General features: G+C 35.8%; 1 protein-coding gene across 2 annotated transcripts in view; it reads right to left on the bottom strand.

The window, feature by feature from the left end:
* Positions 1–13,873, bottom strand: part of ANTXR2 (ANTXR cell adhesion molecule 2) — a 143,981-nt gene that overhangs the window by 114,012 nt on the left and 16,096 nt on the right. For both annotated transcript variants that reach the window (XM_034671637.1, XM_011219018.3), the window contains exons 4-7: positions 12,847–12,928; positions 12,276–12,383; positions 12,080–12,148; positions 11,234–11,314 (exon numbers count right to left, since the gene is read on the bottom strand). In XM_034671637.1, the coding sequence (XP_034527528.1) occupies positions 11,234–11,314; positions 12,080–12,148; positions 12,276–12,383; positions 12,847–12,928 (340 nt within the window). The remainder of the gene's footprint in view (positions 1–11,233; positions 11,315–12,079; positions 12,149–12,275; positions 12,384–12,846; positions 12,929–13,873) is intronic.

Raw genomic sequence — 13,873 nt, 5'->3', positions numbered from 1 at the left:
AAAGTAACAAGTGGCAGACATGCACTCTGGAAGCCAGAATTGGCAGTATTTGCAGGGGTAGAGGTGAGAAGGATTGCTAAATCAGACACAACTCTTAAGAATCCTACTGGTTACAAAGCCATTTATCTTGCTTCCCTATAAAGTTACAAACAGGGGCGCCTGGATGGCACAGTCGTTAAGCGTCTGCCTTCGGCTCAGGGCGTGATCCCAGAGTCCTGGGATTGAGCCCCGCATCAGGCTCCTCCGCTGGGAGCCTGCTTCTTCATCTCCTACTCCCCCTGCTTGTGTTCCCTCTCTTGCTGGCTGTCTCTCTCTGTCAAATAAATAAATAAATAAAATCTTTAAAAAAATAAAAAATAAAAAAATAAAGTTACAAACAGATCTTTATAACAATGGAATAATAATCAGGGAAAGTGGCAATATTATCAAGGAGCCATCTACAACAGAAATAATCAGATAGCATCATATTTGATTTCTTCTTTCTGAGATATTTTAAGATGTATATGAAACCATATACTGATTTGAGATCTTGTAAGTTCCTCAACATGTTTACATCATGCATACATGTTATAATAACAGATATGGGACATGGAAGAAGTAGTAAAAGCCATATTATGAGAACCTGAAAACATGCATACAATGTATATAGTTGTGGCATTTTTCTTCCGGCATTTAAGATAAAATGGGATTCATTAGTGGAAAGCTGTGGTTGAGATACACCCAAGATAAAAATTTAGCATGGAATTAGTTAAGACGGGGAAATGAAGGCAGCCTATGACTTAGGACATGCAGTGTCTTTGAAGCTGATGTTGAATTTTGCAGACATATCTAGGTTTTATGATTTGAAGATCAAACAATCAGGTTTTTAAAAAAAAGAAATTTCCAACAACTAATATAAATCAAAACAGGTTTTAAAATCTGTACTTTTTCCAATTTCTTAATGGCAATAGAAAGGTTATTATATTTGGAAAACAGAATAGAGCCTGTTCCAGAAGAAACTAGATAAATAGTTTTTTAATGAATGATAATACCATATATTCAAACCCAATCTAATATAAAAAGTAGATAACACAATATATTAAAGATAGCAGCTGCTTGCTTAATGTTTATTGAATTAATTGAAAAGAAATGTAAAACTTTCTAATAAAAGCATGAGCATTTTGACTATAGGACAAATAAATGAGGTGTGTAACACTGAACAGTTAAGTATATAAAAAAATACAGAGCTTAATTAGGCGCTACCTGAATTAATCAAATCACATCTTCAGTCACACACAATGAAGAGAAAGCTTATTTGCATAGTACAAATTTTGGTAATCAATGGCACTGATAAGGCAATGAGCCAAACGGAAAAAAAAAAAAAGAAATTTAAGAAACGATAAAAACAACATGAAAAGATACATGATCTTAATATATATGTATCTTCTTAAGAAAAGAGGGCTAATTCTAGATAGGATATGTGAAAAGAGAAACAAAATTAAATCCCACTGACTGGTTTCCTTTCTGACCTCATTTGTAAAAGTTAATTCTAAATATTAAAGATTTTTCCCCAAAAATAGATTTCATTACACTTAAATTCAATATGCTACCTAGACATCTACAACATTTTCTTCAACTTTATTAAAAATTAAAAATATTCATTGTAGCAATAAATTTCTAACACCGACTTTGGGTATATAACGTTGTCTACAATAGAATATTATAGATAATTTACAAGCACCCCAGGTATGTCCTTAACAGATAGAAACTGCTAATTTCCATGACATACAACATGTCAGAAAATATCAGTAAGAATAATAATAAATCAGCTTTAAGCACTACAGGAGTTCATCCTAATGTGAAGGATTCCAAGTTTATATCTCATAAGGAAAAATCACTGAACAGCATTATTCCCAAGGTCCCAACAAAATGAAGCCTTAGCAATTAGCCATACGCATGCATAAAATAAGCAGCTAAAACAATTCTAAGGATGCTTTCACAATCTTCTCTTGTTCGATTTTTAGCTTTCAGTATTCATATGATCTTTATTTTCTCTCTGGCTGTCAAACATCCCTATCAAATGTATTTTTCTTTAAGAGGTAATCCGTCAATGAAAAACAATTATAATTTGTAATCATGGGGCACCAGCTGGGCTCAGTCCACTGAGCATGTGACGCTTGTTCTCAGCGTTGAGGGTTCGTGCCCCATGTCAAGTACAGAGATTACTTTAAAAAAATAAAATCTTTCAAAAAATTATCTGCTAGCACATGTTTTCATTGAGCTCATTTTTCAAAAAATGCTTCAAAATACCAGCTGCTCAATACAGTGCGCTCTGCACTGGCCCATCGCTAAAAATGGATTCTCTCTTCTTTCGCAAGTAAGCCAGTTGTATAAGCACAAGGGACGAATTTTAAACAAACTTTTACTCCAAGAAATCTAAGGAAGAATGTGAGTTATAATCATTGCCTTTTACCCTTCTCAGCTCCAAACATAACAGATGAATAGTCTGATTATACGGTTGGTGAAAATACGCCTATATCACAAATCGTGACACAAAAACCCCAAATGACGTTTAAGCTCCTCTGAATCTCACAACTGCAATTTTCATCACAAATCATACGAGCAGGTCTTCCTTTCCCACTACAACATAGAAATCTGCCAAAAATGGATTGTGATTTGAAACAAAAGTTATCTGCCTCCCCCTTTTTCTTTTTTTTTTTCTTTTTTCTTTCTTTTTTTTTTTTTTTTTTTTTTTTTTTTTTTTTTTTTTTTTTTTTTTTTTTTTGGTCAGCACAAACTCAGAATAAGCATTTAATGCTTTCTTTAAGGATGAATAGACTTTCCCTAACAAGCACATTGAAATTATGGATAAAGTTATAACAAATATATTATTTGTTTAGATTTTAAAGAAATGGAATCCCAACATGTTTTTCACTCTGATACATGTAGTATTTCATATTAGTCCTATCTGCCCACTCTCTTGTTTTATTAACTGAAACATGAAATCTATCTGTCAAGCATTCTAAGTCTATTGTTCTATGTGACTTTTCAAAATCCAGAGTGGCAAATAGAATATTTCCCTATGCCACAAGAATAGAAAAACAAAGCCTTACCAACTCTTCTATTAGCTTTACAAACACCTATACCTAAAAAAGGTGAACTCAGAAAAGTCAAGGGTACCACGTCCGTATTTGTAACCCAACACCAGAAAGGTGTCTTAAACACAGTATTCAAAAAATGCTTCCAGGGGCGCCTGGGTGGCACAGCGGTTAAGCATCTGCCTTCGGCTCAGGGCGTGATCCCGGCGTTATGGGATCGAGCTCCCTCTCTCGCTGGCTGTCTCTATCTCTGTCAAATAAATAAATAAAATCTCTGCTTGTGTTCCCTCTCTCGCTGGCTGTCTCTATCTCTGTCAAATAAATAAATAAAATCTTTAAAAAAAAAAAAATGCTTCCAAATAAATTGGGAATTATTATATTTGAGGAAAGAGTAAGATATAACTGGGAAATCATGCTTTTATCCATTATAATTCACACTGGTGGTACATGTAAACCATAAATTTTAACCATTTCATCTTTCTTTTCAATGTCCTTCTACTGGATTGAATTTGTTTTCAAGAACAGTTGAGCCTCTAAAGGTTGTCTTTTGTAGCCCAAACAGACTTGTGTTAAGAAATAAACATCTGGGGGCGCCTGGGTGGCACAGCGGTTAAGTGTCTGCCTTCGGCTCAGGGCGTGATCCCGGCGTTATAAGATCGAGCCCCACATCAGGCTCCTCCGCTATGAGCCTGCTTCTTCCTCTCCCACTCCCCCTGCTTGTGTTCCCTCTCTCGCTGGCTGTTTCTATCTCTGTCAAATAAATAAATACAATCTAAAAAAAAAAAAAAAAAAGAGGGGCGCCTGGGTGGCACAGCGGTTAAGCATCTGCCTTCGGCTCAGGGCGTGATCCCAGCGTTATGGGATCGAGCCCCACGTCAGGCTCCTCTGCTATGAACCTGCTTCTTCCTCTCCCTTTCCCCCTGCTTGTGTTCCCTCTCTCGCTGGCTGTCTCTATCTCTGTCGAATAAATAAATTAAAAAAAAATTAAATTAAATTAAATTTTAAAAAAAGAAAGAAAAAAAAGAAAGAAACATCTGGCATTTAATTTGGGCTATATAACCCAATGGTACCCGTTTAGTTTTCTCACAGAATATCACAAAGCTGTATTTATTAAAAGGAGATTTGATTTTCCTACTACAGTCCCAATCAAATAAAGAAAAAGAATAATGTTATTATTCAGTAAAATTATCATGGAAAGGCAAACAGAGTATTGGACTACGGACATCAAGATTATAAAATTCCAGTACCTAAAATGAATACCTTAAAACAAATGTTCTACTTGTATTTTTTAGTTTATTGGAATTTGGAAGTAATGAAGTGCCTTGTTAGAATATATGACAAAAATATTTTAAAGGTATTTGAATATAAGGGACTATAATAGCTATTGCATTTTTTTCCTACCAAGAACACTTTTTCACCCTTACGTGGGTCTGAACAGTGTTCCCTTTGAATTGAGGAAACTGTTCTCCACTCCGCATGGTCCTTAGTGGGGCTACAGATCATGCTGCCTTCTCCCTCTCCGCCTTGCTGCCCACCTCTTGTCTCCAGGTGGGCATGTTACTCAGGCTGGTCTAAATATGGTGACAGGAATGAGCACTGGACTCAATTGAGTCACTCAGAGTCCTTGTCTGGGACAGAGTATGCTGATGCCCCGAAACGACAGCTCTCTCTTTCAATGCTATCTGGTCCCAAAGCCTGAAATCTTTGGCAATTACCTTCATCTGACACTCATCTGAACAAGGAAAGAATGACGCAAATAAAATCATAGGTAAAATTTACGAAGAGAGATCCTAAGAACATGGATTGATTCTCTGGATCCAATTGTATTTGAGGCAATTTCCTCCCTCTGGACCACCCAGTTATATAAGACAATAACTTTTTTTTTTCTTCTTAAGCTAGTATGAACTTGGTTTTTGTAACCACAGTCACAATACAGAGGAATGTAAATAAGAAGATGAAATCAAAGTAAAGTACTCTCTGGCAAAAAAAAAAAAAAAAAAGGGGTTTTTTTTTTAATGCTTAAATACACCATAACCATATTATAAAAACTTGAAAATATGTTCAAAAAGCAGAGATTTTATTCATTCATTGATAAATATGAATTAAGCAATAACTACGTATCCAATACTATATTAGACACCAGGCAAAAAAAGGAGGAGGAACTACAGCCCCAACCTTCCTCCACTGATGTGAACGAAGTTATAATGAGACAGTTCATCTACATTCAGTACCAAAGATCCTCGGATACACAGAAGCCCAGAAGAAACTGATTTATAGTTAGCCTCACACGACAGCCAGTCCTTTTTTAAGGAGTCCCAGAAACTGATTTCCAATTTTGAGTAAGTCCTACCAGTTTGGGGCTTTTTTCCTGTGAATATATCTTTATAGTTAGCTCAGACTTTGGATTTTTTTTTATCAAACCATGATTTTATAAATAGAGATTTCCACAACTGAGCAGTCAACATTCATAGCAGAACCTACTAAAATCACTTAACCTGAGGTCTTATCAGATTGCTCATTAGGCACCTCTTCTATGAAAATTATTTGCCTGTATAGAAAATGATTTTGCAGTGTCTTCTCATTTCATTAAAACATAACGTAGACACCTTTCTTAGAAACTTTTCAAAACAACAATAGACATTACTGATAAAAACAATTTGGTGCAAAGTTCAGATGAAGCTTACATTTTCAGCACTCTGAATGAAGTTATTTTTTAAAATGTATATTCACTTTTTTCCCTTTATGAATAATCTATTTCAGTTTTATTTAAATTTCCTACACGTATGAGTGATCATTCCCTTCCTATTTATATTTATGCCCCTCTACTTCCCCATTAGGTACTTAAGAACTCTGGCACTAGCTGCCATCACCTAGGATATAGTGTTCTTAATTCTTTTGGATCTGGGTTATTTATAAAACCAGTTTCACAACTGATTCATCACTTCCGCTTAATACATTCTGTGGTACTCTATCAAAAAACAATTGGGGAAATAACTGCAAAGAGTATAACATCCCAGGTCTTGTTTTTAGGGGGAAAAAGAGAGGGAGGGAGGTTTTTCACGGAGTACTTTTATTTTTATTCTTTCCATGTTATTCACCAATCTGAGGTTTTGTTTTATTTTGAATGCTACCATCCATGGCACTACCTAATGAAACACTGAACCACGTGGTACTCACATGTCAGTCTGACTAGTTCAAATAAAATTTCATTTTCAAAGAAAAGCCTTGCAACCACCTTTCCAAGAAACCAAAAATAATTGTTTAACATTCTAAGGTATTAAAGATAATCTAAAGTGGAAAATAGAAGAATTATATCCTTGTGTTTGTGGGCAATGGGAGGGGAGAAAACACAAATAGAGGAACAATGAGTCAGTTCTGAAGTTTCCTGACTTGAATATTTCCCTGGACCTCCACATCCCTAAGGGACATTCCCCATGGGGACTCCCCAGGTCCAATTCAACTTCTCCCTCTGCCCTTCTGCCTGATGCCACCGTGTCCTCTAGCACTCTGGGCCTCTCTGTAAAAACAGCCTTCACCCTCCCTGCTTCCCATCATTCAGAGTAGTCAGGGGCAAAATGCCCAAGTTACATTTGACTCCCCTCTCCGTCCTTTTCAACCTATGTCCAGTGATCTCTCGGGTTCTTCTAACGTTTTAAGGTCCCCTGAATTCACCTTCTTATTTCCAGTTTCACTGCCATCACAATAATAACAGCAACAACTAATATTTTCCAGAGCCTTCAGAGCTTGGCTCAGCAAGAGAAAAGTTGTATCCCTGGAGGTTCTGCCCCACCCTGTTCCTGACATGATTCTGACCAGGGCATGTTTTCCTTACAGTCCTTGACCTAGTTTTACTGGGACAGACCTAGAATCTCAGGACCTAAAATACGCCCTAGGGAACTATGGTCCATTGAAGATGCTGTTTACCCCTTAACAACTAGGTTTCTACTCTGAATCACTAAACAGCTCTACAAGTTCCCCAACAAGAACAGTAGCTCTTTTCTAAATGCAGGGTCCCGAAATTCAATATAGTTTTTGTCATGGGAATCTCCTTTCTGAGTGGGTTGGCTGGGCCCTAGCCCCAAGGCCTGAGAATTTGGAACTAGGGCAGAGCCAAATATTTGATTTTGGTTAGCTACACCATCTAGAAGTCCTGGTAGATTTGATCCTCTCACATATCAAGCCCATGCCCTTTTAGACCTAAGTCATTATTTAGAATTCCAGCCATCTCTCTAGGTGGACTGCCCTGCAGAAAGATCAATAACCCCATCCTACATGGTCCCAACGTCCTGACATTCCTAGCTTCCTACCAAATCTTTGAAAGCCCAGCCCTTCTGAGTTAGACCATTCTTAATCATTATCTCATTTAATTCACAAAACAACCCAGTGAAATAGAACTGTCCCCATTTGACTTCATGAGAATTTTAAAATTAGAGAGATTACATAATAGAAAGTACACAATGTCACATAGCAAGCCAGTGGCGGAGTTGGAACTCACACTCAGGTCTTCTTATTCCTAATTTCGTACTGTCTTCACTATATTAGGTTTCCTTTTACCATGTCTTTCACAAAGACTCTTGCAAGAGACTTTAAACACACCTTTCCATCTTCCAAATTATCCTGTACATTACCATGAGAATATTCTTCCTAAACATTCTCAGTTAGCATATAAATCTCATCCATAAATTGCTTTTCCATCATTCGCCAATTACTTATGAAGTAAGTGCCAATTCCCCACTAAAACATTTGAGAGTCTCCGTAATCTGGATCCAGCCTGCCTGTCAACGTTTATCCTTCATATTCCTCCAGAATCCAAGCCAAGCCACACTCCCTCCTATGCCTCAACCACTCAGCCCAGGCTCTTGCTGAAGTTCTATATTCCTTCTCTCTAATTTGCTTCAATTATCAGACCACAGTTCAAATTCCACCACCAAAAGTCTCCCATGACTTCCCATACCCAAACTTATCCCATCCTTCTGTTAACTGTACTCCAACCATACCGGCATTTTAACGCAAACTGCAAGATAGGATTCCTATCAGCGAGAGTGACTCACCGACCTTTCCCACCTCCTCCCTATCCTCACATTCTGTAATTCTTGCAGGCACCACCAAATTCCAAACCTCAAGTCATCATTATTCTCAAGCTCCTTTAGAACAGAGAATTTGTCTTGTTTATGTCCTCTCTTCCGAGCTTAACACGGTGCCCTAAGTATGGTTAGAGTTCAATAAATGAGTGGTTGAAAGAATAAATCAGATAATGGGGGGAAGGGAAGTGAAAAAGAGGAAAAGTAGAGGAAAAGTTTTCACCAGCACCTACTTGAGCTAATAATGAATTTTAAATTTTCATATTTCTAATTAAGATTGGAGATTAAACCAATATTCCAAAAACTATTAGATAATCATATTTGCCTGGACAGAAATCTAAAAATTTTGAAATGATCTCTTTCATTCCAAATCAAAATTAAACGTGAAAATGATTTTCTGCATCAAATAAATTTTAGAGAAGGTGTTAAATTGTTAACATGCAAAATGTTCATAACAAAAGCCTTTTTCAGTCACTCACTTTTGAAGTTATAAAAGACAGAAACACTACAGTCTTTCTTTTCTTCTTTTTTTTTTTAACTACAATGAAGGAAGGCTCCAAAATGAAACTCCCAGCCTCGCTGATTAAGTTTATTCTGAACAAACTATGCCTTAACAAAATGTGATTTACAGCAAGGGGACGAGAACATTTAGGTCACTGGATTTGGGTGGGCAGGGGAGGGAGGACAAAGAAAACAAGAAAATCAGCTTACATTTTCTCAATTAAAGATTAACTTCAAAGAAATTAATTCATTGACAATAAGGCCAGATGTATTTGAATAACTTCCCGCAAAAAAGAAAAAAATACATAAATCATCTCTCAATTTAGCAATTATCTTGCCTTCAAAGTACCAGACATCTGAAAGACTTACATTTTCTGATTATTTAAGTTTGCTTAGCTTTGCATTCAATCCATTCCACAGTACAATTTTATCCACTAGTTTGGTAAATCATAAAGAATAAAGGGATAGTCTCTTCTTTCTGCCCTTACCCAGAAATAGATACAGTATATTTGTTTTAAATACCAAATAGAATTTTTTGAAGACAAGATGGTACTTTGTAAGTATGAAGTGCAACTCAAATTTAAGGCAGAATTATAGCTTTTGTATACTACCAGAGATGGAGCAATCCCTGTCTTGAAGAGACATAAAGTGCTTGAACTGCCTTCAACTTCTACAAAGTGAGCAAAAATCCCAAGCTATCATCAGGTTGATAAAAATCTCAACCATTAGTGAGATCAACTTCGGTTGTAATGACTCCATTTGTCTACCTGTCAGCTCTGCCATGTGACTACTGCCCGGGTTTCCCCAGAGGCTGGCTTCCCTAAGGATCATTGGCTCCTCCTTTTTTTGACAAAATAGCTTAAGTTTAACTATAGTAGAATGAACACTACACTCACCGGCCCCCACCAGATGAAACTCAAGAAGCTTTGCTTGCCATTTGTGGCTAAAATAACACAAATTTTTCTAATTCCATGCCAACTCTTCCAACATAACTTATTCAAGCTAAAGTCCAACAAGAACTTCAGGCCAGAAAGACTGTAGTTAGAAATTCCACTCTATAGTTTCCCTCATACAAATAAAACAGATAAAGCTTAACAAATAAATTCAACAAAGCAACAACTTTGTCTCCTCTGGCAGTCAACTACTAATTTCCTGAAGGAGAAGTATGCAGTCACAACCCACAAGCAGAGTTTTTAAAACCAATTAGTCACCGAGGATTTTGAAGCAAACCTTTTATACAGAGGGGAAAAAAAAATTCCTAAGGGAATAACTCAGTGAGGTCTTCTCTCCTTCCCACCATAATTATAAAAATAACCACAAATTCCCCAGCACAATGAAATCCTATTTAAAATATAATCCACTGGTTTGTTTATTTACAGGATCAAATTATCCTCCCTTTTGCATTGTCCATCCATTTTCCTGTATTTTAAAACAAATCACAGTTACAGAGTATTCACCTTGAATCCAAATATAAACCCATAAAAATATTCATATAAAAACGAATCCAAATATTTCCTTTTTTTACGTTGCAATTTTTTCTAAATACTAAACATAATTAAACTCCTAAAATAATAAAAAAATATCTGTTCCTGTGTTTACATTTGGCCTGTCCACTAGACGTACTGATATGTAATAGAACCAAATCATATTTTTTTTCTTTGAAAAGTTCCATGAATTAGGGGGAAAAAACCTACAGGCTACTTAAAAACAAAATTCGGCTTCTGAAAAACATGATCTCTAAAGAGAAATTTTAAATACCAGAACCAAATGTCCAAGGACCCTGAGACTTATTTTTTTTTCTTCCCTTTAGTAAATACCTAAAGATGAAAGGAAAAGCTTTGGCTTAGAAAATATATATTATTCACTTCCATTTTAGGATGGTGTTTACCAAAATATCATAAATACTTAATAGCAACTGTTCCTAGTGCTTCTAGCAAAAGGCAGTAAAATGAAACATAAACCTCAGCTGTGAGAGCCTAGGAGTTTTGCTTTGCATTTCATCACCCCACTTCCCCTTATCCTCTTCAGGGGACCCCGATTCTAACAATCACCAGAGACAGTGCAACTGAATTCCAAACAGAAATACTATGAGCTCCCATGAAACTATTAATCATTAAAATGGCAAGAACAACGGCAAATACTTAGCCACTGGTGCACGGTGCCTGGCTGACAGCTAAGAAACTCCGTGTTTGAAGAAGGGAGGCATCGCACATTCCAACTCAAATTTTGATCTTACACTTCTTCTAGAAAGCCTATAAAACTTCCAACATCTGAAGATGGTGAGGAACTCCATGCTCAAAGGGTGGAAGTGTCTAAGACTGTTCATAAAGATCTTAAACTTGAAATCTCAAACCCAGGCTCACAGAGTTCAGTTTATAAGCATTAATAACAACAATTAACACAAACAAAATCCACACCTTCAGAATGAACGCTGTGTTCTCAATACCAAACAAACTTCCTTCTTACTCTCTTTCTTCAAGATAAGGACCACCCAAATGGATATCAAGATTACTTCTTACGTTTTAAAATGCACCTAAAATCGTAGGTCTTTCTTACTCCCAAAAAAATACTCACAGAATTAATTATCCCTTTAAGAGCTTGAAATCCACCTTTGACAGGGAAAACTTGATCCTTGGAATCAGCAATTCTTTCCAGCTTTAGAAAAACAAAGAACATTTAATTAACGGGCAGTTGAGGCATACATTTTACACACTTCATTATGTTTCAGTTATGTTCATCTGAAAAATTACACCACAGGATTAATTCACAGTGTGGCCTGTCAGGAATTGAAGGAGATGGCACTGGTGTTACTCGAAATGTATCACAATGAAATGAATCAGCCACAGCCCCTTTCCATTGGCCTCAAGTTTGAATCTCAAAACAGTGCAGAGCTCTACTAGCTGTAAATGTCAAGAGACACAGGACTCTTAGTCGTGTTCAACCAAATATTCAAATGTAAAATCATCTGGTGAGCAGAAAAAAAATTAATATATAAACCTTCAAAACTTAATGAAAAAATTTGGGGTTTGGAATGAAAATTACTAAAGATTGCCTCTAAACAGATTTCCCAAATCCCTGCGCTCCTAAGGGTCAAGTTTTCAATCAAACTAAAACACCAGAATAAGACTGTCATAATAATCTTGTCAGTTGAGTTCAAGGAGTATTCCTATTATTTTAATCCAAATGTGTTCCATAATATTAGTTCCTCCCAACCAAATGAATATTCAAGAAATTTCAGTTTTGTTTTCAGTAATGAAACCTATCAAAATCAGACTTCATTGATGCAGAGTTCAAAATCATTTCATAGAAAATCTTTAGCAACCAATTAGTGTCATAGTAAGTCATCAGTGAAAAGAATGTGATGAACTACCCTTAAGACAATTATGTCATTTAGATTAAGGTTTGCAGATCTGCACTCACCTGAGCTTGTTCAAAGTCAAGGACACCAACACAATAAACTCTAGCCCCAAATGACCTGGATATCTTTGCCTATGGAGAAAGAGAGAGAGAGACCGAGGGGGAAGGGGGTTGCATTATTCAAATATTAGGCTATATGTACAGAGACACGCAGCAAAGTACACTGGGGTATAAAGAACAGTTTCAGTTCAATACTCACCTCTTTCTCTGCATATGATGGCACCAGACCGTCCAACTTACCATCTGTCAGAGCAATTATGATACTGGAGGCTTTGAAGCCTCCTGCTTTCTGAATTTGTTCATTTGCCTGAAAATGAAGAATAATTATCCAACTAACAATTTAATCTTAACTTTTAACCAGCATGTTCCATCAAGCTGAATTTATGAGTCTCACAAAATCAAAATATTACAGACTGGCTTTTAAAACAGGGTATTTTGTGGTAACTATTTTATTTGAAATATGCATTGATTCACATTATAGCGTAGTTACTATTGGGTTTAAAGGATATAAATTTTAAGGTTAGATTGACTAGTCTGAAAAAAAACACACAGAAAATGAAAAATTCCTTAAAAAGCAAAATGCCATCCAAATTTTTCTTACCACCACGGTATATCAGTCTCATCCTTAGAACAACTGAAAGCATTTTTAAAAAATGTTTAAAGATAAACATGTAATAGGGATCTTTGAGTTTTACTAGAGAGTTATAGTTTATTGCATTACAGAATAAGAAAACATTCTCTCCCATACTTATAAATGTAAAAGAGCTTACTAGCTTTAGTCCTTCGTGGATGTATGTCTCTCCTACGGGACTAACACGTTTTAAATCCTCCAAGCCTTTGCTGATTTTGCTTCTGAAAAATATTATAAAATTAAACAAAATTTAAATGAGCAATGATCACAAAAAGCACTTATCAAAAAACATGGCAATATTACAATTAACGTTTCTTCAGTAAGAGGAAAGAACATGGGCTTTGAGGACAGATAACTTCTCATACTTTTTGCTATTTTAATAAGTATTTAATAGCATTCGTATTTTAATTACAAAAAATGAAAGCACTGACAATGTAAAATATCTTTAAAATCTAGGTTTATTCTCGGCATTTTGAGCTGAGAACAGACAACTCCTATCATATTTTTTTTGACTAAATGCTAAGGAGTAAAACATTTTCTTTCATCCAAAACAAACAAGGATTGTGCAGGTCAGCTTAAGTGAAAAAGCATTTCTGAAACACTTATCCACTTCCCTACAAGTTGGAAATTTCCTTTGTTATCTGCAAATTTCTAAGGCACATTACTTAACCCTTACTTATAGAAATTCACAATTTCTACTTTTGTTTTCCAAAGTCATATGTCTCAGAATCTAGTCACTCTCATAACATCTTCTCACCCATTCAGACATCAGCTCATTCTCTTGAATACTGTCAGTACTTAGTACATAGTTGATGAACAAATGAAAGAATAAATGGATGGATGAGTGGATGGATGGATGGTAATGGATTCTTGAAAGAGGCAATAAGAATGAAAGTCTATAGAATAATCTTTTTCATCATGACTAATTAGTGTCTCAATGCAGTATGTCTAAATGAAGTATGAATACATTGTTAAAAGCTATTTTGTGTGTATTAAGTAAGAAAAGACTCATTTTTCAGGGTTTTTAATACAGATTCCAAAGACCCCTTGAAAAATAAAGAAACCATAAGAATCATAAGACAGAAATAAACAAAGTAGCAAAAACAATCCAAAAAACTCAAAATTTCATTTTAAATTTAAAGTATCAGAAGAGAGATCTTAATATA

This window comes from Ailuropoda melanoleuca, chromosome 11, assembly GCF_002007445.2.
Source record: "Ailuropoda melanoleuca isolate Jingjing chromosome 11, ASM200744v2, whole genome shotgun sequence".
Taxonomy (NCBI): domain Eukaryota; kingdom Metazoa; phylum Chordata; class Mammalia; order Carnivora; family Ursidae; genus Ailuropoda; species Ailuropoda melanoleuca.
This window is presented reverse-complemented; position numbering and strand designations above follow the sequence as displayed.